Here is a 25,669-nt window from a genome sequence, read left to right on the forward strand (position 1 = left end):
GTATATCTCAGAATTTTGATATCGATGACCTAAGGTCAGGTCAATTTTGCGACCTCCCCATTATAAGTCCATGGGAGAAAATTGAAATGCGCCTCTTTTGGACGAAAAGCATTATCAACACTCCCAAACACTGAATTACAAGTGGTTTAGACACACTGAACATGAAAATGGTGTCCGTGACCCCTGGTTATGCCCCTGAGGTCATCTTAGGTCACGAATGGTATCTAACAGTTTTTCGCAAATAACTTTTGATAGAGGCATGCTAGAGCGATGAAAACGCCTTAGATGTGTTCAGCTGGACGATACGGATCGACTGATATGCAACATGACCCTTTCCGGTCAGGTCATGACCTTGACCTGAGGTCAAATTTTCAAGTTGACCTTTCAAGGTCAAGTTATAGTTCATTCGATGCGTCTTGACGAGAGGAACACGATGCTGGTAAAAGTAAGCTCGTACAAGGTTTGGGTCAAAAGTTATTGCAGAAAAACTGTTTCCGAAAAAATCGGCTATTTTTGCAGTTTTTACCCCCTGCAGGCAAAACCGTTGACGCTAGGTCAAATCTGAGATATTTACTCAGAAAGAGCGTTAATAGGGCTATCGAATGCGCTTTTCCGCAGCGCTGTAGCTCTATTGGTTCCCGAGTTATGCGTTGGCTTCTTGGAAATTGTCGACATTCGACCTGGAAATCGGCGAAATTTTGCCTTCAATGACCTCTGGTGACCTGACCTTTGACCTGACCAAAAAAAATGACCGAAGTGATTTCGTCATTATTTTTTACGCTCTTTCGAACGCCGCCTTCCGCGTATCGCTACGTGGCCCAGGAGCCGAGTTAGAAGGGGGGTGTTTGAACACCCCCCCCAGCAGGGCGTGGAAATCCAGGACCCCCAGCAGGGCGCGGGTTAGAGGATGGAGCTCCTGCAACACGATAGACCGGAACCGGGACACGAGCAGCACAGAGGGCAGGCTCCACCAATAACAACTCTGTTCAGATGTGGGCTACATTTCGAATGTAATGTTCTGTCAATAGTACATGCCGGACAAAAGAGGACAGAAGACAAGGGACACAATAGGAGGGTCTCGACGAATAGAATAGAGACTAGAAGAAACAGTTCGAAATGTGATACTGCGTATGCCATTGCACCACTCACCCATAGCGAGGAAATGTCAAGACTCGACGGTTAACTACTTAATATTGAGCACCTCGAAAAAAAAAAACTGAATGAAATGGAAGGAGGCGTAAAACAACAAGAACGGTTGCTGCTAATTGTCATCCCCATCATATCGAGAGAACTAAGGTGGTGAATCCGTCAGGTGAGCTCAAATCAAATCGTGAGGCAGCGTTACTGGCTTCTCCGAACCTCTTACTCGACTACCTCCGTCTTCCCCAACATTCCCTTCCCCTCTCTCACACAGCAGTGTCCCAACCTACCTTCCGTGGTGGTCTCCGCCTCTATGGGCGGCGGAAGTGTGGCATCCGTCGGCACCACGTCCCCTCCGCGCACCACGGCACTCGTCTCGCCGGCGTAGCTGACGCGGACGCGCGCCTGCCGCGGCCTCTGCAGGCCCTCCACCTTCATCACCAGTGTGTCCAGGGACTCGACGGAGAACTCGTCGACCCCCACCTCGGCCGCCTGCCAGCGGCTCGAGTCGTCATACCGCCATTCCACAATGAGTGGCTGGGTGTTGGCGGAGAGGATACTGTCCAGCACTGCGTCGGAGATGAGCAGTTTCAGCTCCGAGCTGTCCGCTGTTAGAGGACGCAGCTCGGTGATCCTCAGAGGAGTGGCCTTCTCTCGGCGGCCGGCGCCGAGCCGCGGCTGCACTCCGGCCAGGATCTCGGCAGACTCAGTGGTGGTTTCGGAGGGTGTACAGACCGTGATGGTACAGCACGGGTCGGAAGGGTCCGGGCGGGTAGTACACGAGGCGCCCTCCAGCGGCTCCTGAGGCGCGCACCTGTCGGGAAAAGGGTTGGGGTTAGGCAAGATACCAGTGTCGCGTATGATGGACAAGCATTAATGGCAGTGAGGCAATGCCGGCGAATTACAGCGTTTGATCGTGGGCATGTGATGACTAGCAGAGGGCTTTGCCGTGTGCGCCAATAAAGGTCATACCACGAGTTACACCAGCCAGACGCTTTATCGAGATCGACATCACCCCGGCTCGTGGATAAGCCACGACACAAAACGTATAAAAACGAGCGAAATCAGACTGGCAGGCTGCACCATTTTCCGCACTGAAACAATGCCAGGAGATCCCGATGTACTGAGTCAGAACCGGTGGCGACATTACGCACCATTTCCTCCGACCCACGCAAAGTGTATAATCTGGAGCACTGCACTGAGCACTGAGCAAACTCCATGACGATTGGAGCACCCGTTCCTAAACAACTACGCCCTTCCACGTCATGACATGCAAACCAAACGTCCCGGATTCTAGATTAATCCATACCTGGACTTGCAGGAGAGCTCGCCACCCTCCTGACAAAGGCAGGTGTCGCAGCCGCGCTCAAATGTGCTGTTGACGGCGTACTGTTGCCCGTCGGCTTCACAGGCCAGCTCAGAAGAGGGCACCGTGGTGGCACCGATAGCTGATTCTGAAAACGATTCGTCGTGTCAGATTGACTAGAGTTGACCTGAGCTGTCAAGTTCACGCTAATTTGTATCTGGGAAAGCAGGGAATAATGTAACAATGGGCAATTGACGTGAGGTATAAATCTGAGGTATTTGGGCTATTCGGCAAGTGCCGTGTCATGAGGAAACACCACATCTTAACCCAAACGAGTCATGCGAGGTATTCGGAATATTTTGTAAAATCCATTTACGTGTAGTTAACTAAGTGGAGCGTGCAGACGCAAGAAGTAATTCAGGTTGAATTCCCTGAAGATGTCGGATGATCTATTGTAATGTAGAGCATCACAAGGATCAGAGCATATCTACACGAATGAGATGCAATGCAAGAATTAACAACAAGGTCGAAAAATTCCAGAGAAATGCGCTACAAAGCTGCATGATTTGGAGTTTCCGGAAAGTTCCACATCCGCTTAATTAAAATTACAACTAAAATCACAACTAGTACGTACTACAACGAATATACAGAGTTGTAACAAGGGTTGCTTTTATCTCAGTGGTGCCATTGGTGACGGTGGTGCCGGCCTGACTCACCAGTAGTGGTGTCCGTGTCACAGACGGTCTTCTTGCAGCAGCTGTCAGCAGGGTCGGTCATCACGCGGCAGCCGGCAGACAGACTCGCCTCGGGGTCCGGCTCGCTGGCACAACGCGCCTGCGGACGGACGGGGGAAATGTGTCGCAATTAGAAGCGTGAAGTGACATACGCACTACGCAGTGCACGTATGTACAATATTTGCATGTACAGTCTGTCTTAAAAGTTACGCGCAAAGTGACGGTGGATCCATCAAGCCTGACCGAGGAAGGGCCTGCTATAGTTTGAAAGTCACTGAACCAATTGACCTGGGGAATGGACGAGGATGTCAATTGCTTCGGTGACTCAAATTTAGCAGGCCCTTCCTCGGTCAGGCTGGATGGATCCACCGTCACTTTGCGCGGTACTTTTAAGACAGACTGTACAGGGTGATCGAAAAAAAGTGTCACCCCTAACTTAAAATCTACATAACTCGCGACTGGTAGGTCGGATGACTTCGCGCCAGGCAGCATCGGTAAGAGCAGGCAATTTCTTTTCAATTGAATGTATTCATGATTGTTTTCTATTCCAAATCATGTCCCCATGGGCACAAAAACCAGTCAATGTGCGGCTTTCACGTGAAACGAAATTCACCGAACCGGATCGGACACTGCTGAACGCAGTGGCGTACCCAGGAATTTGCAAAGGACCAGGGCATTGGACGAGAGGGCGCCAATCAAGGAGGGCGCCAACAACAAGGAGGGCGCCACATATCTGAAACTTGAATGTGTCAGTGACTCAGTTATGTTCGTACACGTGCGGAACGAACATAACTGACATTGTACATGCGTACACATTGATCAGCCTCAGGCAGCGGTACAGCGGTACCGCTGGTACGTCGGTACGTCTAGGAGGGCGCCACTATCACCAGAGGAGCGCCAATACTGGACAGAGGGGCTTCGCCATCAACTAGAAGCGCGCCGCTATCGACTGGAGGAGCGCCAACACTGGACAGAGGGGCGCCAGTCACTGAGGGCGCCGGGGACGATGAGCCAAAGGGACAGGGCATGCACGGAATGTCCTGTATGTGCGTACGCCACTGGCTGAACGAGAACAATGCGTATCGTAATTCAACATGACACACACCTTACACATTACACATGGAGTGTATGTTGTTCACTGCAGACTGTTTCTCAGCTGACCTTAGACTCGTTTCTCAGCTGACCTTAGACAAGGAAGACCTTATCAGATCTTCCTTGCAAACATGCGGCCTCATTATTCACAAATTCGGCGATAACTAGCGAAACATTGCGACAACCTGCACTACCGGATTATCAATTTTATGCAGCGGTAACCATGGAACAGTTAATAAAAATGCTCACGTGAGCTGTCACGTGAGCTGTCAGATCAAAAACTCTGTCAAAAGCAGGGCAAAAGTACAAATTTGCACAACCAAACTTTTGAACACGCCAAATTGCGTCCTTAACATACTTTTTGAATAGCTACATCTTCGTTTGCGGCATAAACCATGCATATTTACATCCATTCGAAAGGAAATTGTATGCTCTTTCCAATGCTGCCTGGCGCAAAGTCGTACGACCAACCAATCGCGAGTTATATGGCTTTTAAATTAGGGGTGACACTTTTTTTCGATCACCCTGTATATATGTCTAATATCAGTTTAGTTTAAAGACGTATCGGCAAGTGAGTTCCGAACACGCTCCGTCACTGGAAGACTGCCATTAGAGAGTTAATAAGATGGAAGCTACGGTGTGTGGTGTAAATGACACACATGCTCAAATGATGCGATACAAGATCGTAAGATAACCAACACACGCTGACATCTTGATGAATGGGGTGGCGTTTACAGCAGCAATACTCCAAACGGATCTTCACACATCATCACCCGGCGTCATCCATGATCACACACCGTCACACGGCGTCACAGAGCGTGACACGAGCGGGCGGTCCGCGGTCACGGCTCATTCCCCTCGGGAAAGACACCGTGTCGGGACCGGTTCGGCTGGTCCCGACTCCCGTACCTCCCCCCCCCCCCGCCCTCCTGGGGAGCCGGACCGACCCAGTGCCAGCAGGGAGCAGCGGCAGAGCATCACGACCGCGACCGGTGACGTCACATTACCCGTGATGACGTCACGCACGGTTGGCATAACGTGAGGTCAGTGACCGGGGACGGGCGGGCTGGGAGGGTTAATCCTTCGTCACCAGTTCGACCCAGAGATAAGCCGGTGACAAGCTCACGTTTACAGCAAGGATGGACGGAGCGGCGTGATGTTACTTTGACCAGAGTGTAAGACGTCTAAACTTGACAGTTTTGTCAACAAATGAAATTTTAGATGGCATCATCAAGGTCGGCACTCGGTATCTTTTAGACTAAGTCGCAAATCGTAACGAGAGTGAAGATATCGTCATTCCCTAGAAAACACAGTGACATCATGCTGACAGCAAGAATGGTTATCTCGCTGTAAAAAAAAACAGCTAGGAATATCCACGATCATCACCAAGATCATCACCTTATATCTAATAATAAATACAAATCTAGCTTCATTCATTTTCAGAGTGACTGCAGCCTGCAGGATTTTACCACCAAACCCCGAACCGAGATTGATTCAGCTTGCACAATTTCGAGGGCAGCTACTTAGTTACATCAGCTAGGAATAAACTGATTGCCACTAACACAGTAATAGTGTGACAGGTACTTTGTGACATCACATCTATCCATGTTTCCTCACCTTGCACTCGACCTCCTCGTCGCTGTTGCACATGCAGCGGAACTCGCAGCCGTCGAAAAACTCGTCCCCGGGTCGGTACGTGGCGTTACCGTACGTACAACCCGTCTGCGGCACCGCCGCCGGCGTCGTCTTTGTCTCTGTAACGGAGCGGGACGTAGGTGAAATGTAAGACGGGGATGTCAGCATGATGTTACCAAAAGCACGAGAGATGCTGCTGATATAGATCGACGGTCCTGTAAAAAACAGGTGCGCTGATTTTCCTTCTTCAAGATGTGTCAAGATGACGAACGTGTCTTATAGATACACTTTTTTGTTCAAATTGAGCGGCAAAACCACAGACATGCCTGCATCAATGCATCAAGCCCCAATCTACAGACAGTTAAGTACTCAAGCTCCTCCTAACCGCGAATCTCTCCATTCCATTCCCGTCGGTGTCAGACTGTTCCGCTCCACTAAAGAAGCTCACCGGGTCTGCACGCCTTGAATCCGGCCCTCTTCTCCTCTCTGAAGCCGGGCGGACACACGCACATGGCCACAGCGGTGACGTCACCGGCCTTGACGTCACTGGCCTCCTTCGTCATCACCTCGCACACGTAGTTTTCGTCGCAGAGCACCGAGTCACACGGGTCCGAGCCGTCAGCTGGCGGAGCGCAGAGCAGAGGTCAGGTAGGGGTAAGGTAACAGGGGCGGTGTGTGGGGGTGGGACAGGGTGGTGTATGGGTGGGACAGGGTGGTGTAGGGGTGGGACAGGGTAGTGTAGGGGTGGGACAGGGTGTTGAAGGAGTGGGACAGGGGCGGTTTCGGAGCTGGATTGAGGTGGGTTGGAGAGATGAGGGTGGTGTGTGGGTGTAGTGGAACAGGACGATATGGGAGTACTATCTGGGTGATACGGTGATAGATAAGGGTTGTGGAGGTAGGACAGGACGGCTTAGAGTGACAGACAAGGGTTGACGAGCAGACAGAGAGCATCAAACAGGATCATAGCGGGTATACTTTGGTCAGGGCCCACCACAGGCAAGGCGAACCAAACAAGGACAAAGGACAAGTACTTGAAGTGAGTCACAGGAAAACAACACGAGATTAAAAAGCGAAAACAAAAGCATGGTTTACTCGTAGCGGTCGTTGAGTTAGGACGACTACACGAAAGCCTACCTGATACAGAGACAGGCGAGGGATTTAAGAAATCGGGTAGTACACATCTAGAAGATAATCAAGTGCATGAGCGTTGGTCTAGGGAACGTACCACCATGCAACATTGAACCGCATCACGAAACACTGAAAATGCCGAGTTTTGTAACAGCTCAGCTGCAAGCGGCTCAATTGTGAAAGTAATAAGGCGTTAGGCAGTGTATCAGTTTGCACAATGCTAGTTGCAGGAACGGAGTCACGATACCGTGCGGGTTGACCTTCTCTCCACGTAACTGAATTAAATGGAAAGCATAACCACTTGCCTCTTTGGAGAGGAGAAAAGTATTGTCATATTCAAGGCTGCGTCCTACCACAACAATCTTTGACATTCCAATCCCAAAACCACCCAGACCCTATTCAATCATTCCACACTGTCCACAGTGGATCACAGTCCACCTTCCACCAGACCCACCTTCCACCACGGCGTCCACATCCTGGGCCTCGGAGCTGCAGGCCACGATGACACAGCACTCGTCCATCTTCTTCTCGAAGCAGAGCGGGTCGTCTTTGAAGGCGCCCTGACGGAACATGGGTCTCTGGCAGCGCGGCACGCAGCGTACCTTGCCGCGTAGCTCACAGAAGCAGGTCTCCTCACACTCGCGGTAAAACTGACCTCCGACTGGGTAGGTGCTGTTGCCGTCGACACAGCCGTCTGTGCGTGAGAGAGAAGGGGAGGTGAAGGTGAGAATGGGAAGTGAGCGGTGCGGGAGACGGAAACAGATGGCGAATGATATAGACCTGTGGATGAGACAAAATAAGCTGTATATGATGTTGTCTTCAATGTGTTGAAAAATAATAAGATGCCTAGCCAATAGGTAGCCAGTCTGTGAGATAAATTTATGAGTCAGCTTCATCTTAACTTCATGCGCCCAGAATTTAGCAAGATTTATAAATAAGACAAACAATGGAAAATGTTGTCACAGCTGTTGCGATAAGCGCGCGGTGCAGCTCGCTCGTGAAGGTAAGACATGTCAGGTAAACAATGCCTGAACATGACAAAAACGAGGATCGAGAACAAGTCTGGACGAAAATCCGATTCGGTCATATCTGCAGATCAGTTCGCGTGGGAACTAATCCACGCCTGGCTTTGAAATCGGCCGCTAAAACCCAGCCTTCGGCAACATTTTGGTCACACGGAGATGACCCGATCGTGACCATTCTCCTGCACAAACTCACGAGCTGTGCAGACGGTTGCCCCCCCCCCCCCACGTACTCTCCCCTGCTCCCCCGTAAACTCACCATCTGTGACAAACCGGATGGTCTCTGTGGTATCCCCGAGCGTATCCTGATCACGGCTATCGTAGATCGCCACTCTGGCCTCGTACTCCGTGCGTGGCACCAGGTCACCAATCTTCATCAGCGGCACACTCTGACCCGGCTGTGGCGGCAGCTCCTGCCTGCGCCACTCTCCGCCGCTCGTGCGCCGGTACTGCGCCACGTAGCCGCGCGCGTACGCCGGCGGCTTGAAGTCGTCCCAGGCCAGTGTGGCCGAGTTGTAGGACTTGGTGGTGACGATCAGGGTCGGTTTGGGCTGCTGATCGGCGGCCGTGAGGGCGGCAGGAGCGCCCGGGTCGCTGCTCTCGACACCGACGGCCGACTCAGTGGTCGTTGTAGTCGTCGTTGTGGTGGTTGTCGTTGTAGTTGTAGGCTCCGGAGTTGTCACCTTTGAAGTGATGGACTCCAGTAGGTCGTCCACAATCCGACCTGGAAAGATGGACAGACGATCCGTCAATATTGGAATACGGTCGACATAAAAGGTCCCCTGCCGGTCTCATTGTGTGACAGGAAAACTGTGCGACTCGCGTGACCACCAAGTAAATCACTGGTTCATCGGGCGGCGCGATTAAAGTCATGATCCCGCACAAGGTCAACTGGTCACCCTTAGCTGATCAAACGAGGATCACCTGCTCCACCTGTGTTCTAGGTTTGGCCAAGCCTGTAGGTAAATGCGAAAAACAGCCATATCGGCACAAACAACAGAAGGGAATAGTTTCTATTCCGTTATCGGCTATATTAGTACGACAAAGTCACGCATTGCATGCTACATCAAAGATCAATGTCCTCAACTGTTGGCGCTTTAAATTATGATCCGCACTCCTCACTGAAACGCATAATCTCTGGAAAGCAATTAAACTATCACGGTGAAATTCATTACCGGGTCTTGTCTTCAGCACCCAACTTGACTCGTACCCTAGCAAAAAAAGCGTCTGCGGATAAAATCTTACCCCCATTCCCACCCGTTTTCCCTCGTCCCTCACCCACCTCCTGTGCTGGTGACGGCGCACACCAGCTGAACGCAGCACTCGGGGTCATCGAGGTCAGGTCGCTCGGAGCAGGAGAGGTCGGTGACGGTGCCACGGGTGAAGGAGCAGCGCGGCCGGCAGGACGGCTGGTTGGGACCACCGCAGACGCAGGTCGACTGGCAGCCCATGTGGTACGTCTCGCCGATGGCGTGAGAGCTGGTGTTGGTCACGCAGCCGGCTGCCGGCGGGGTCAGAGCGGTCAGTCAGAGCAGGTGAGATTGGGACGGGTCAGGTCCAGTGCTGGAAATGAGGCCGCTTTCTGGTCCCGGCGTTTTATTCTCCTCGCGGGTTAATCCCGTCCAGCGTTTAGCCTTTCGGGACCCACTCAGGGTCGCGGTTGTTTTCGCCGCTCGCCCTAGTCGAGATGCAAAGTTAATAGTCACACGAAGCTTATTTAGGGCCAGCCAAACCAGTCTAGTCTGGAGTTACTGTTAAATGTATGCATACAGATGAAAGTAAAAGGTTTTGTAGAATCGATTAATTTCGAAGTCGTATATTCAGAGGCCCCAAATAGACTTCGTGCGACTAACAACTTTGCATCTCGAATGGGCCGAGCGGCGAAAACAACCGCGGCTCTGAGAGGGTCCCGAAAGGCTAAGCGCTAGACGGGGCTAACTCACCCGGAGAATAAAACGCCGGGACCAGAAAGCGGCCTCATTTCCAGCACTGGTCAGGTCAGAACGGGTCAGGTCAGAAAGTGTCAGGTAAAATCAGAGGAAGTCAACATTCCAGCAGAGTGGGTAATCTGCACATTCGGAATATCGGAAATCGGAAACGTCGCACAATATAAATAACAGCTAAAACTTGGTGCACCAAAGTTTTAAAACGTACCACTAATCAAACCAAGCACCGAATCTATTAAAACATCGAACGAACATTTACATGAGACCTTCCCCATCATTCAACATATATATTATATCTCTAGCCCAACCTTACACGACAGCCCTGTCAAGTGTCAGGTCCCACCCGCACCCTCGCCCCAAGGCCCTAAAACAACCTCGCCCCATCCCAGCACTCACGTCTGGTGTTCACAGTAAGCGTCTTCGTCCCGGCGTCTCCCTGCCACCTGAAGGTATAACTGGTGCCCGGCTGTAACCTGCCCACAGTCACCACTCGTCGACTAGCCTCCAGCGGCACCTCCTGACTGGCCCGGCCGGCAGCTCGGTAACTGAGCTGACCTCCAGCCGCCGGCAGCTGCAGGGTGGTCGTGTTATGCGTGATGTCCAGAGGAAGCATGTCCAGCGTGGCGATGGGAGGAGCCGCTGTGGTGGTGGTGGTTGGTGGGGCGGTGGTGGTGGTGGTGGTGGGTGGCTCAGTGGTAGTGGTCGTGGTGGTAGAAGTGGTTGCTGTACTTGGTTCAGTGGTGGTGGTTGTAGTTGTGGTTGCCTCGGTCGTCGTGGTTGATTCTGAAAACAAAGGGGGGGGGAGTGAAGGTCAGTTTTGCGACACAAGGCAGTACACGAAAAGATTCTGGCTGATGAGTACAAATGCGACTTCTTACCAATCTGATGCTCAGTTTGATTGTGAAACAACTCCAATTATCCATATCAGCTTAAATAGAAAGGCAAGTATTTTTGGAGGTTTCGAGCCAACAAATGATAAATGTCGCGCGAATAGAAGTCCTTTTCACTACCAGTAAAACGCCTTTTGGGCGAAGAACGAGCGAGCGAGATAGTGAGCACTGCACGTGCAGAAGGGCGAGAGGGTACTTCCAACGGGCTTGTGCAAAGCACCCTTCTAACCGGTCGCTAGCGGTGTACCAAATTTGAACGCATTCGGCCCAGCCGTTCCTGAGATCTGGAAGCGGCATTCTCCACGTGCGCACGTGCAAACGGGGTCCAAAATGACTTTTGCACGGCACCCTACTAACCAGTCCCCAACCGTGTACCAAATTTGAGCGCAATCGGCCCAGCCGTTCTCGAGATCTGGAAACGCCCCCTGCACGTGCGCACGTGCAGTAGTACCCTAACCGCAACACATGGGAATGCATTGCCTGGTGGGTGCCTACCTGTATGCCAAGTTTCAGCGAAATCGCCCCAGAAATTACCGAGTTACTGAAATGGGAACAAATTTGGCACCTCTTATTGTTGTATTTTGCACGTGCAGTGGGGGTCACTCACATAGATGAAGAGTATCCGACCTTTGGTAGAAGGGATGCAGCTACCCTATAAAAGTGACCGCAAGACAACAGCTCAAGCCGCTGCTGAGATATGGGCCTCTCAAAATCATTACTTTTGCAAAACTGCTTGAACACCCTTGACTTTTCACGTGGCACGTGCCACGGCGGTCACTGAGATGTATCAAAAGTAGTCAATTACGGGGTAGAAGGGATGGGGCTACCCAGCAAAAAAGACCGCAGGCCATTCGGTCCAGCGGTTGCTGAGATATAAGCCTCTCAAAAGCGTTACAGGCCGGGCCGGGCCGGGCCGGGCTGGGCCGGGCCGGGCCGGGCCGCTCATACTGAGATTTTTCCGTTATATTGAAAAGACTTCGCTTCGCTCGCTGCGCTCGCTCGCTCGTAATAACGAAATATTTGGCTCAAAGCGAATACAACAGAATGTTGGTGGTTGGTTACGCATACACTGCACATAAATGACATGCTTGGTATTTGTTTTAAAACGTGCTATTAATTAATAAGCATTGGTATTGATTATTTGACATTCGTGCGATGATCGATATCCGATATCGATATTCGTGCGCTTGTAAATAACGTGTAAGAAGCACTTTGACGCATGAAATAATACATCACGTAGAAAGGTACCCTTGGTTATAATCACTTTAATCGATATGATTACAGACAATCTATTGATTCTCTGAAATGTTTCTTAGTAACTCAGTTACAACATGCATCGGCATTTACTGCGTATTTTCATAAATGGCATCGACCAGTGCTAAGTCTAAGTGCATATCACACTCAATCAGCTGTCCCATATCTGACTGCAACAGTGCAACAGCAACAGCTATTCGCTTATAACACTAGAAAGTGACGTTATAAAGGCACAGCACCACAGCACACACCACACCAGAAAATGGAGCAGCTTATCCCATTTCCAGTCTACTTATATCGTATACCGTGAACATCGTTCCTATGTCCCGAGAAAAAGAACAGGATGAAAGTAAGAGCAGTCCACAAATCCCCATATCAACCCAGTGCCAAGCCCGGAACGGATCATCCGCTTCAGCAGGACGTCCAGCCTTGGCATGCGGATGTTGGTCAGCTTGCCACCAGAGCCTGGCATTTAGCGCCACGTTAGGTGCTAGCGGGCGGACGTCATCCATCCTCGGAGCAAGTCAACATCGCCCCACGTCCGCATACCTGGCGCCGACTCTGATTTACGTGGGAGCTGAACACTCCAATTAGGAGCCGCACACATTGAAAGCTCGCCTCGGCGTGTTCTCACCGCGCCACGCTATTGTGGGAACTGATGACATTAAGTGTTGTTATCGCGACCGGCAGTGCGAAGCGCGCTATATTTCCGGTAACAGAGAACAGGACCTATGGATGAGTATTATCGGCCCCAGAACACGGCGCATACAAGAATTTAAGGGCGCAGGGCGCAGCTAATAATGATGGGTAAGGATGAGCGCAATAAAACGACGAGCAATAAAAGCGAGAGCGAGATGAGTACCTAGGCTATAGGAACACAAGCTGTGCATTGTGAGACGTTTCGTCTCATCGCTCATTCACAATCATCATGATTGATAAAAAAATCGTCGTATGGCACCTGTAAAACCAAAGGAAAGAAGCATAGGTAATTGTAGAGATGCCTCATGGGTAACGGCCCAATAAAGTAAACTCGCATAAATTTAACGGCCACTCTCGCATGACACAGCACGACAGCTGCCATTTTTGCTGACTATTTAAACGTTTTTAAATACATCGGAAAACATAATCGTATTAAATGTGAGTAAAACGTGTAGGCGTGACTCTTAAGTATTTTTTGATACGGTTAGCGATAAAAGCGGCGTGCCAATTAAATTCTTCGCATGCTGTTCTTTCTAGCCCCATGAACGAAAAAATGTTAATCAATATTATCATGCTAACAATATGCAACTATTGTGGATGGGGAAATCCGACAAATGATTAAATTTCATTCATTTCAAGCCGGGCCAAGCTTTGAAGAGCCGAACGCGATTTTTGTTATCGTTTTTAGCCGCCGTTTAATCAGCCATGCGGCAAGCGTCCGAGACGTCATTCCTCTTGGAAGCGGAGCAAAGCTGTTAGTTGAGTGCCCTGAGGCCAGTATGGGTACCTCCTGGAGTGACCGCACAGCCGAATACGAGGTCATTGGGGTCACCAGAGCGGCCGGGACGGCAGGCGCAGAGGCCTCGGTCACAGGCCGCACCCGGGCCGCACAGCACAGAAGAGCACACCCCTGTCGGGCCAGAGAAGGTGCTGGGTGAGCTGGGAAAGACGGTGAGCTGGGTGAGCTAAGAATATTCAGAGACTCGGTGATCCAGGAATTAAACCAGAGATGGCCAAGGGTAAGCAAGGCCAGGAATGTTCAGGAACTTGGTAAGCCATAAAGGGATGGGCAGATATTGACTGGGTAAGCCCGGCCGTATGATTATCGAGGTGGGGATTCGACTGCGGAATGGAGTGTCACGTCGGCAGTGACGTATATATACGCCAGGTCCCCCAGCAGCCATATCATCAGAGGTCCTCCCGAGATGTCGATGGAAGGTCAGCCAGGGGAGCCGGCTCCACACGAGTGTGGTTTAACCGGAACACACTCCACTTCTAGTAAGTTGGCGCACGGTAGCACGATTCCAGACGGTAGCAATGTTAGTGGAGTAGATAATACTACCGGCAATATGCGTCCTTTGGCAGTTAATGATACGGTATCAATTTCCACCTACAACTGCGAGGGTTTGATGACTGCCCTGCCCTATGTTTGTAAGCTCATTGAAGCACATGACGTAGTATTTCTTGCAGAAACGTGGATGTCCCGCTCCGAGGAGTGCTATCTTCCTGTTTATGTCAATACCTGCTGCTCATATGCTTGTATAGTGATGCAAAAGTTCGCCATGGATCTTCCTCCTGGTGCGGGCGCCGGACGCCGTCATGGCGGCGTTGCTATGATTTGCCGCAATCGCCCTGGGGTACGCTATGACGAGATAGACTGTGGAGATGAGCGCCTCTGTGGTGTTAAAATCAGTGATACGCTAGGACCGAGGTTGACAGTATTCGGCTGTTACATGCCCTATTGGGATTCTTCCCGGAAGAATCTAGATGAATTTTCTCATCTTGTCAGTAAGCTTGATGCTCTTATCACTGCACTTGGCTCCTGTTCTCCTGTTGCTCTTGTGGGTGATTTTAACTGTGCCTTGCCGAGACTGGCTGCTAATGCGCGTCCCACCCGCTGGTATGAGTTCCGTGGGTTCTCGTTGTATAGCAGCATTCTGCAAGAGCTTCTTGATAAGCATGATTTCTCCGTAGCTGAATTTCAATTTACACAATCTGTCTCCTTCTCATACCAGCGTGGTAGCTCTCGTACTCACATTGACCATATCATTGTGCCAAAAAATGTTCTTCGGTCAGTGATATCATGTGACATTGTGCCGCCTTCAGAGGAGAACCTAAGCCCTCATCTGCCTCTTAGCTGCTATATGCGACTTGCCCTACGTGGTGAGAAACCCTCATCACCATCAAGCAAAAGTATTCCAGTTAAAAATGGATGTCCTGATGTTCTAAATTGGGATTGCAATAGCCGCAATGAAATGTATAAGTCGGCACTTGAGACACACTTGTCGGCATACCTTGCTAGTAACGTGCAGATGACACCGGAGCTCACCGATGTGAACGAGTTGGATATGCACATCACTAATGCTATCCATGCTGCGGCCCGGGCGTCGGGCTGTGCTAAACTAAGGCGTTCTCCTAAAAGCTGGTGGACTCCAAGGGTCTCCAGCGCTCGTGATAAGGCTCGCTTCTGGTTCAGATTATGGACAGATTGTGGCCGCCCTGTGAACAGCGTTGTTTACGCGTGTTATTGTGAGGCTCGCCGTGCATACCGCCGCGCCCGTAAAACTGCTTCACGGGGCAGGATAGATGAGGAAGCGCGCCTTCTTCACAGTCTTCGGCGTGATCGTAATGTTAGTGCATTCTGGCGTCGTGTTAACGCTGCGAGAAGAGGTGGGCAGCATGGATGCAGTAATCTTACTGTGGACGACTTCGCCAACCACTTTGGATCGATCAGCCAGGATGACGATTCACAGTTGAGCCCTGGTCAACAGCTGATATGTGACGCTGTTGCCACTCGCTTCTCCACTGGTTGTGACTCTGCCGAGATCCGTATTGTTACCCCAGATGAGGTATGTGAACTGATCCAGCAGTTAAAGCGAGGTGCTGCTCCGGGGATAGACCACGTAACAGTAGAGCATCTGTTGTATGGTAGATCACAAGCTTTGTTGGTTGCGATTGGCCGTCTCCTCACTGCATGTTACGCCACTTTATCGGTCCCTGACGCCTTTTCTGTTAGTGTTGTGAGACCCATCCTAAAGAAGTCAGGTTTGAATCGAGATTGCTTGGACAATTACAGGCCGATATCTCTCACTACTACTATGTCGAAGTTACTAGAGTGTCTTTTGCTAAGTGAGCTGACCGAATCTTTCTCTCCCAGTGATCTACAATTTGGGTTTTTGGAGAACCGTAGTACTATCGAGGCAACGATGCTTGTTACTGAAACCGCGCAGTGGCACAGTCAGAGAGGTTCTCCAGTGTTTGCAGCCAATTTAGATGCGAGGAAATGTTTCGATAAAATTTGGCATGATGGTCTACTTTTTCGCCTAGAGAAGTTCCTGAGCCCCCGGTCCTGGCATTTGGTCACAGTGTGGTATAGACGTCTAAAAGCTTTCGTAACTTATGCTGACCATATGTCGAGTTGTTTTGACATCAAGCGAGGAACGAGACAGGGGGCCATTTTATCGCCAGCGTTTGCAAATGTTTTCTTTCAGCCTCTCTTAAGTCTACTTGATGTTAGCTTGTGCGGATCCTTCATGTTTGGCTACCATGTTCCTGCCGTGTGCTACGCAGATGATTTGATGCTGCTCTCTACCAATGCGGGAAACCTAAGTAAACTTTTGGAAATAGTTGATCAATTCGCAGGGTTTTGGAGGCTTGAATTCGTTCATGTAGATCCGATAAAAACCAAAAGTCACTGCATTGTATTTGGTGCTGAACTTTTGTCTGCGCTCCCCGTCTGGCACCTATCTGGTCAGCAGCTTGCTGTACGAGCAGTGACCGAACATCTAGGTGTCACATTGTCAGCGGATCTAGCCGGGTCACTTCATGTACAGCACCGTGTTAGTCGGGCTCGTGGAGCATTCTACGGACTGACTCCTGCTGGAATGCTCAGTGACTGCCTGTCGCCTTCAGATAAAGTCTTTCTTTGGAAAACTGTGGTCATCCCTGCCCTAACTTTCGGATGTCAAACAGTCCCCCTTCGCTCGTGTGATGTTGACGATCTGGATGGCCTGCAATCTCGGTGCATAAAAGCTGCCCTCGGATTATCTAAATACGCTCATCATTCTGCTTTGCTTGTAGCTTTAGGTATCCCGAGAATACATGAACGGCTCAGACGAGCGGTGCTGCTAGCCTTATCGGGTATATTCCGAAGCCACCAACACCGACTGAAACACATTATGCTACGAGAGCTGGCTGTTTTAGCTACCGAGCCTAGACAATTGCACGGAACATTTCTGGACCTGGCATACAAACTGTTAAACTGTTCTTTTCAAAACGTGCTCGATGCTGTGAGGGGTCATGTGGACCATAGCTTCATAGGCAGCGCGATCGACAGCGACGGTGTAGTAGATTCGCTCAGATTCCTTTTAAATTCCAGCCAGACAGTGATGTCCCGTCGTCTCGTGAGGCTTCTGTGCTCATAGGGTTTTTTTTCACAAATGTGTTGACTTGTTAATGTGCTTTGCAATTGCGTTTTAGTGTTGTGTTCATCGTCCTACATGCAGTATCTGTACTGCTGGTGTGTTTATTGGAAAGTGAAATGTGTATGTGTATTGTCTGAAAAAGACGCATAATAAATTGATGATGATGATAGGACAGGCAAAGTGAAGTGGGACAGCACCTGCTACAGCGGGACGACACTTGAAGATGAAAAGTGCCTATAGAGAAACAGTAGAAGACCATAGATTGGACAATGCGAAGAGCATGCTATTCAAACAGCGAAGAGCAGAAATTGAAGAAGCGTGACAATACTGCAAACTGCACAGTGTACAGAGCGATCAGCCATAGATGTAGGTAGAGATGACTCAGCTTATTGCACATATGGACGGGTTATGTAACATTGCAAACATTAGTGGCATGTCGCCAACTGTGTAATAATCACTGTTGGTTCCATCACTTAGGTCTTTTCTTTGAATAATATTATAAAACATTGCACGTCAGCGTGAAATATCACTCCCTGGTAGTAGCATCTGTTGTGAAGCGATGTAGCAGCTTGAATTGTGTGCACAGCTGCACGATACTACATGATAGGTCGCCAGTAGACGCGCTCCCGTCCCTCACCATTCCCCGCCCTCTCCCGCGGCCCGACAGAGACACCCATCGTCTCTGGCCGACTGCACTGGTTACATACGCTAATGGCACTGTCTGAGCCCGTGACCTGACCTCAACACGACTCCACCACGGCCCCAGGCGTCAGACTCACACAGCACCTCAACAGCATGAGAGCTGTGACGGTGTTTACGGGCTGAATTCGTGCGAGGCATTGTGACCCGCTGTAAACAGCTGTGAGGCACGGTGCTGTCACTCCGGTGCCGTCCAGGTGACCTGCCGTCTGTCAGCCCTCACGTCAGGAGGGACGACCTTGGCGCGGTGCCGGCAGCTCGTGCCGTGAGCGGTCGGGCCGGCCGCGCGGCGCCGGCCTACGTCAGCGCGGCGCCGCCGCTGCATGCTGATGAGAAGCCCCGGCGGCGAGCCCAGCACTGGCGAGCGGCCGGCACTGGCCAACCCGGCAGCGGAGGCCGGGCCGGGCGGCCGACCACTGCACGGCGTGGCCGGTCGGCGGCACTGCCCGGCCCCGGTACTGGCGAGCGGCCGAGAGCGACCAGGCATGGCGCCAAACTCTGGGTAAAGAGGCACGAAATTCCGACACCAAGGCGGGACTGGAGGACGAGTAACGTGGGGCGACTGGGGATAAAGGCAGCGAGGACCGGTAGCCGTAAGCACAGAACCACGAACTACTCCGATTGAGGATGAGGAACACCACTTCCTTGTCTAAAATTTAACGATATTCGTCGTTGGACCAGGAAATGATTCAACACGGTGATTTCAACAAGGGCAAAAAATAAAGCAATTGTTTTTTGAACAGCCAACAAGAGAATGAGAACCGCAGTCGTGCAGGGGAACCATTTATGGAAGACCAGGAAGCCCGTCACGGAATCAGGAATCGTTCATGCTTTGGAGGGTCAGGGACGTCAGTTGTCTGATCAGCTCAGCAGTGGCCTGACCAGCAGCTTTAGGGGCTGGCTGACCAAAAACAGGCAGCTATTAAACCCGCTCGCGGTAGCCGCCTCACCGGCAGCTGTGCCAAAGCTGTCGATCAAACCGTGGCCACGGGTCGCCCTTCGCTGCCTATGGATCTACCGAGCACACGCTGTTGTCTGGCCAGCCTTCAGCAGTCATAATTCGGGATTTGTTTGAATAGCAGCCAGCAGCTATACCAGCCATCGGTCGGCCGACACCACCCAGGTCCGGTCACGGGACTCGGAGCTCTGAGTAGAGCCCGCTCTGAGCAGTCCGGCGCGACCTTGACGTTAGCGCAGCGTAGCGTCGCCCGGGGCAAGGTTCGGCGCGAGCCGGCCCACCAGGTGCAGCAGCGGCCAGCGGACTCGACCAGCACAGCCAGGAAGGGTTGTGGGCGCCGGACAGGATGGGATGGGAAGAGAAGTGGACGGGATGGGGATGGGAACGGTTGAAACAATCGTATGGTCAATACCACATATTTTTACCAAACCTCAGCCACTAAATAAAAGGCATGACTGCGATTCGTGATAATAGATATTATCAGAAACAACTGCCATCGAATGGGTAGGAACAGGCTGTGAATAGCGCTTTTAAAAGTGTACAACAGAAGAAGACTTCTAATTTTCATCAAATGTTTCAAGATCGTGCTAAATTATGTAAGAAAAGTAAGGTGTATGTATCAGGGCTGCGGAGTCGGAGTCGGAGTCGGAGTCGGAGTCGGTCGGAGTCGACAGTTGTGACCGGAGTCGGAGTCGGAGTCGGAGTCGATTTTAGAAACCCAAGCCGGAGTCGGAGTCGGAGTCACCGAAAATCTGTCGACTCCGCAGCCCTGTTAGGCCTGCGGAGTCGGAGTCGGGAGTTGGAGTCGGTCGGAGTCGACAATTCTGCCCGGAGTCGGAGTCGGAGTCGCCGAAAATCCATCGACTCCGCAGCCCTGGTATGTATTTTCGCAGACCCGTCCGTTTCAGGGAGCTTTCTACGCCCAAGGGATGACGTAACAAAAATATTGCTTGGCCTCCTCTCTACTGACATCTGCAGTAGGTCTTTTATGTTCGGAAAAGAGCACTGAAAGCGCCCATCCCCGCATTTTAGCGCTAAGCGGCCTTTATTTGACCGACACTTAAATGCTAAGCACACGATATAAATAACACCAGTGAATGATTTTCTCTCTTCATATGAGTACATACTGAGTACATACATCCAATCGTTGTAACAACGATTGATAACTCACCGGTAGTCGAACTGCTCTCCTCCTCCGCGGTCGACGCGTCGGTGGCGACGCCGTCGGCACTGGGGCTCTCCAGTCCCGAGCAGACGACGTTGACGCAGCAGCCGCCGGCGATGGCCGAGCCTCGCAGCTCGGTACACTCGGGATCATTCCGGAACGTTCCCGTCCGGTAGTAGCCTGCGGCGATCACGAGGGTTAGCGGGTAACGGGGCTGGTATCGGTACCGCCGCCGGGAGATACAGAGGAGACAGTGCGACGGATAATGAGCGGTATTTTGGGGCGAAAATTGTGGGTGACCGCGACTGAGAACAGTCATAAAACAGCTACCGTCTACAGATGGAGACCCGAATGTCGGTCAGAGACTGAGGTCAATGCGACCGGCAGGTGGCTGAAACAAGACACAAACTCGCGGAGACCGCATCTCGACACAAGACAATAGCACCGCAGCCACACGGGAGGGTTTCTGTCGCTTCCTATGACCTGATTCAGTCAGAGATTACGGGAGGTCGAGACATGACCGAGTGAACTGGAAGCAAACTAAAGAAGGAAGCACTTCCAGGAGAAAAGCACGCATGAAATACGGGGACTGGGATAAGTAAAGCATCTTTGAAATTTGGTAATTATGGGTATCACGGAAGCACAGCCCGCGCGTTTTGTGCACCTTTGGGACATGTTGGTGGTAGGCAGGAGCACTTTATATCAGTTTATTGGACCTTAAGGCCGCTGTACCGACTGACAGGGTCATTGTTCACGGTCAGTTCTCGTTACTCACCTGGCGGACAGGCGGTTGGCGTGCAGTTGAACTTGCCGCCGGGGCTACAAACGCACGTCTCCTGGCAATCCTTACGGAACACCCGCTCACCGACGTCCACAATGGCGCCGCCCTCATCCTCGCAGCCCACTGGAATGACAAGAGACACAGTCAGACGAGATGAAACTGAGCGAGGATCGACGAGATGGTACCGAAAAGACATCAAACGGGCACAAATTGCACCGATCACCTAATATTGGATGGATAGTTTTCTCGAAGTCCGTTGGTTTCCCAGTTCCCACACATAATCAATGATCCACTGAAGCACAATATGGATCTAAGAATGGGTGTGAAATGCATGGATCCCCAGTTTCCGGCATGGTGGATGCCGGAAACTGGAGAGTGGAGAGTACAATGCGGCAGGTGTGGAATACCTTACGGAGACTGCAGTTTAGGACAGGAGACTATCACCAACCCGAGTCTGCGGGGATGGCGGTGGGTTTTGCCAGGTATCTGACTCTCTCAGCAATAAAAGATACCACATTCTAAAGAAAAGTCTGCTGGCATTTCTTGATGCTTGCTGATTTCATTACCTGACCGCAATACGTGCTGCTTTTTACTATCATCGGAGACGTTAAAACATATTACATTTTATGTAGGATAATATCTTGCCGGATTTTTTTCGTCACATAAGAACAAAGGGATAAGGAACTGGATGTATTCTTACTTTCCATAGCAATAAAGAGCAAATTTAATCAGCACATTTAGCATTAACATATCGTTGAGTGTTACATGTAACTGTAACGCAGATGCGTTACATTTTTTTCATCTTTCATGCTGAACTGCAAGCTGTGCCACAAGCTGAAACACGGCCATCTGCGAGCGCCGCACAGACACGGTCAGCCGGCTAAATCGGCTGTGATACCCTCTCTCCGTCCCAGCTGGCGTCCACACAGACGGCGCAGTAGGCTCTGACAAACAGGGGTCCTCTATAGATGACCACCCCACTTCATGAGAACCCGGATCTGAAGCCAACAAATAGCATACCGAAACGCGCCATTCTGCCAGCCTCGAGCCATTAATCAGTTTAGCTTTTGGAAAACAAGACTCTGTCCCACGCTCGGCACCCCGCCAGAGAACAAGGAGAGGGGAGTGCAGACCGGCCCTGATTTGAACCAAAACAAGAAAGGGGAGCGGAGACCGACCCGGGTTGTACGAAAACAGGATGAAATGGAACTCGGTCGCCAACGACAAAATATAGGACATCTGGCCGGACCTGACTTCAAAACAAGGGGAGCAGAGGGCCAGGCCCGCCACCTGGCGCCTCAGGCGCCGTGAGCGCCGGCGGCGAATTCCACCCGGTCGCTGCGTGAAAGGGTGCGACTGCCATGGCCGGAGGGGAACCGAACTTTGTCAGCAAATCACGAACTTTCGAGGGCGGAGCCGAGTGCAGCTTCTGAGAATGGAGGACGGAGATTGGACAAGGTGATGCTGCCCGGCCCTCTGAAGTATGACGTCATCAGAAGTATAAGTTGATGAAACGGAACTGAAAAGCTCTCTCGGACGACGCATTCCGCGCTCTCTGGCTCTCTCTCGGACGACGGATCCCACGCCGCTCTTCGCTCTCGGCTCACATCTGACACCGTGGACAGCCCACGAGAGACCAGCGGCAGGCATCACGGCGCCGGCGGCGGCTCCGGCCGCCTGGCCGGGCGCTGGACGGTCACGACCATCATGTCAGCGACTCCATCTCAAGTAAGGTCACGCGGTGAACACGGGTGCGCACCTAGTCCCTAAATCCTCCAAGTAACCCCCCCCCCCCTTTCGTTACTGCTATGTGAGCCACATTATATTCCCCTTTTAGGTGTCGTCCGCAATATTTTAGGCCATTCAGCTTAGGTATTTAAATTTATTCTTGGGACTTTCAGTCTAGGTAGCTTAATTTCACAATTCGATTTCGATCAATTATGTAACTGTGCGCGTAGTGCGACACGCGTGCCGACGTGGGCCCTCTTCAGTCGTCTGGCGCCCCGTTGTGATTTAAGCGGACGGAGGGGATTATGCACCATGGGGAGTCGGGAAAGGGACGGGCGACTGTGTACCGCACCGCGCGGCTTGTGGGGCTCAGTTGATGGGCGGCCTGGGCCCAGAATGTTTCCTTTAAATTTGACTTGTAAGGGAATTTAAGGTGTTGCGTCGGAGTATGTAAATAAATGGGACTTGTAAATATTGAAATACGAGTGTGAGTAGTGCTGAAGGGGCAGGGATCGGAGGATGGAGCATAAAAGGCCATATGCTAACCCACAGTCAGGAAAGAGGTCGTTTCCAAGGTGTCCGGCCAGAGTAATTTACAACGATCAGTTCTCTTTATCTGTTGAGTTTACACAGTGCACAAAGCGATTATACACAACACATGCAGGGCCTCCCTAGCCTAGCCGATACTGGAGCTTCTCCGGTTGACTCCTAAGTGCCCTTGCCAGTGGATTTCCTGGCACTCCATCCTCCCCAAATTATCCCACGGTCCAAACAATAGCGATTACACACAACACCCACAGGACCTCCCTAGCCTAGCCGATACTGGAGCTTCTCCGGTTGACTCCTAAGTGCCCTTGCCAGTGGATTTCCTGGCACTCCATCCTCCCCAAATTATCCCACGGTCCAACAATAGCGATTATACACAACACACACAGGACCTCCCTAGCCTAGCCGATACTGGAGCTTCTCCGGTTGACTCCTAAGTGCCCTTGCCAGTGGATTTCCTGGCACTCCATCCTCCCCAAATTATCCCACGGTCCAAACAATAGCGATTACACACAATTCACACAGGACCTCCCTAGCCTAACCGATACTGGAGCTTCTCCGGTTGACTCCTAAGTGCCCTTGCCAGTGGATTTCCTGGCACTCCATCCTCCCCAAATTATCCCACGGTCCAAACAATAGCGATTACACACAACACATACAGGACCTCCCTAGCCTAACCGATACTGGAGCTTCTCCGGTTGACTCCTAAGTGCCCTTGCCAGTGGATTTCCTGGCACTCCATCCTCCCCAAATTATCCCACGGTCCAAATGATAGCGATTATACACAACACATACGGGACCTCCCTAGCCCAACCGATACTGGAGCTTCTCCGGTTGACTCCCAAGTGCCCTCGCCAGCGGATTTCCTGGCGCTCTACCCTATCCAGCGGTCCGAATATAAGGAGCACACATAGACCTTGCCGCACACGAAATATTTGTAACTTTACCCCACATGGACACTGGGGACACTGCAAGGGACGGAACCGGGGAGATAGATGATGCACGTCACGCCCCTGTGCGTGGAAAGTCCACCGACGCGGCCATGGGTTAGGAGGGAGATGAGAAGCGAGTGAAATGGAATTGAAGACTGTACACGTAGAGGAATCGGATTTCCTGAATGAAGCTCAGCTCGGATAGACCCCACTTAAATAGTAGGCCTCGCTTGGGTAAGCCCTGGATACGTGCAATAAGTCGCGAAGTGAAGAGAAAGGGTGAGAGCGAGTTGAGGATCGATTATTGAGGATGAGTGCATAGCCGACGAAGGCTAATCCGTTCGGTTGCCGGCGCGGGCCCCATAAAGCCGTGGCTATACGGAGACGATGCAGGCAGCCCGGAGGGACCTAGTGACCCCGCCCGGTTTTAAAAGATAGGTTAGGTCCGCTATCGGTCCATTGAGTGATCAGCGCAGGATGACATTCGATAAGCGACGTAGGTAGTTTCGGAGATGGTTAGGACCCCAGGCGTCCCAGCGAGGAGACGTATGCCGCCGGTTAAGTAATGTCCCGCGAAGAAACGTGTGATGCTGCAGGACGGGGGTGAACATTAAATACCAAAGCATGCGAGTCGGGTGATCGCGGTAAGTCGGTACTGGCCACCCCGCTGTTAGTCGATTTACTCCGGCCGTGCAGCGGTCATTTCGGATAGGTCTGTGACGACAGCTTAACTACCAGCAACGGATAGATAGGGCTTCGGGCACCTATAACGCTGGTAGTCGTGGATTGTGTGAAGCCAACGGAGGCTAACCCGTTCGGTCGCCGGTGCTGTTTCAAAAGCCGTGGCTATACGGAGACGATGCAGGCAGCCCGGACGGACCTAGTTACCCAGCCCGGTTTCAAATTTTAGATAAGCCCATTGCGGGCCGTGGTACGCTTAGTTTTCGTTTTATTATAGGCAATTTGGCATAAACTGGTAGTCATGGATTCGTGTAAAGCCGACGAACGACTAGTTCGACCTTTCGGTCGCCGGGGGCTGGCCCGAAAACCGCGGCTATACGGAGACGACGCAGGCAGCCCGGACGGACCTTAGTTACCCAGCCCCGGTCTCAAATTTCAAATAAGTCCCCCGCGGAAACCGGACTACACAGTGCCCTGCGAGCCGTAGTCTCGGAACCGCTGGCCGAAGACATTTATGTTTTTTTTTGTGTAGGTAGTTCGACATGGTGATGGGACGGACCGCAATAAGTCACGTAACGCGAAGGTCGAGTGCCGAAATATGTGGTGGGTCGTATCTCTAATTGTGTAGCGTGAGCATTATGAAGCGTTTGTCTGATGTACGGAACATTGTGGTTATGAAGGGATAACGGTTAAATGACATTTAAGGCCAATGACTCGATAACGACTTTGCGCGCGCCCTAGCACCACCGGGGGAAGTCAGGAAAAAGGGGAGGGACCGGAGATGGTCAACTCTGGTAAATTACGAGGTATAAGTGGACGAATGACATGGTTGTAAGGGGATGGATAAATGGACGAATGATTGATACATATATCTGGTGGGAGATGACCCTCAAGCTAGGAAGGGCGCTG

At 51.4% G+C, this 25,669-nt stretch overlaps 1 protein-coding gene across 1 annotated transcript in view; it reads right to left on the minus strand.

The window, feature by feature from the left end:
* LOC122373113 (mucin-5AC-like) overlaps positions 1–25,669 on the minus strand; it is a 67,044-nt gene that overhangs the window by 16,954 nt on the left and 24,421 nt on the right. The window contains exons 3-14 of the mRNA XM_043350888.1: positions 20,868–20,996; positions 20,099–20,272; positions 13,634–13,756; positions 10,400–10,786; positions 9,340–9,558; positions 8,317–8,781; positions 7,490–7,729; positions 6,356–6,529; positions 5,890–6,026; positions 3,163–3,280; positions 2,450–2,594; positions 1,431–1,954 (exon numbers count right to left, since the gene is read on the minus strand). Of these exons, the coding sequence (XP_043206823.1) occupies positions 1,431–1,954; positions 2,450–2,594; positions 3,163–3,280; positions 5,890–6,026; positions 6,356–6,529; positions 7,490–7,729; positions 8,317–8,781; positions 9,340–9,558; positions 10,400–10,786; positions 13,634–13,756; positions 20,099–20,272; positions 20,868–20,996 (2,835 nt within the window). The remainder of the gene's footprint in view (positions 1–1,430; positions 1,955–2,449; positions 2,595–3,162; positions 3,281–5,889; positions 6,027–6,355; positions 6,530–7,489; positions 7,730–8,316; positions 8,782–9,339; positions 9,559–10,399; positions 10,787–13,633; positions 13,757–20,098; positions 20,273–20,867; positions 20,997–25,669) is intronic.

Source organism: Amphibalanus amphitrite, unplaced genomic scaffold (genome assembly GCF_019059575.1).
Source record: "Amphibalanus amphitrite isolate SeventyFive unplaced genomic scaffold, NRLGWU_Aamphi_draft 001444F_arrow, whole genome shotgun sequence".
Lineage (NCBI taxonomy): Eukaryota > Metazoa > Arthropoda > Thecostraca > Balanomorpha > Balanidae > Amphibalanus > Amphibalanus amphitrite.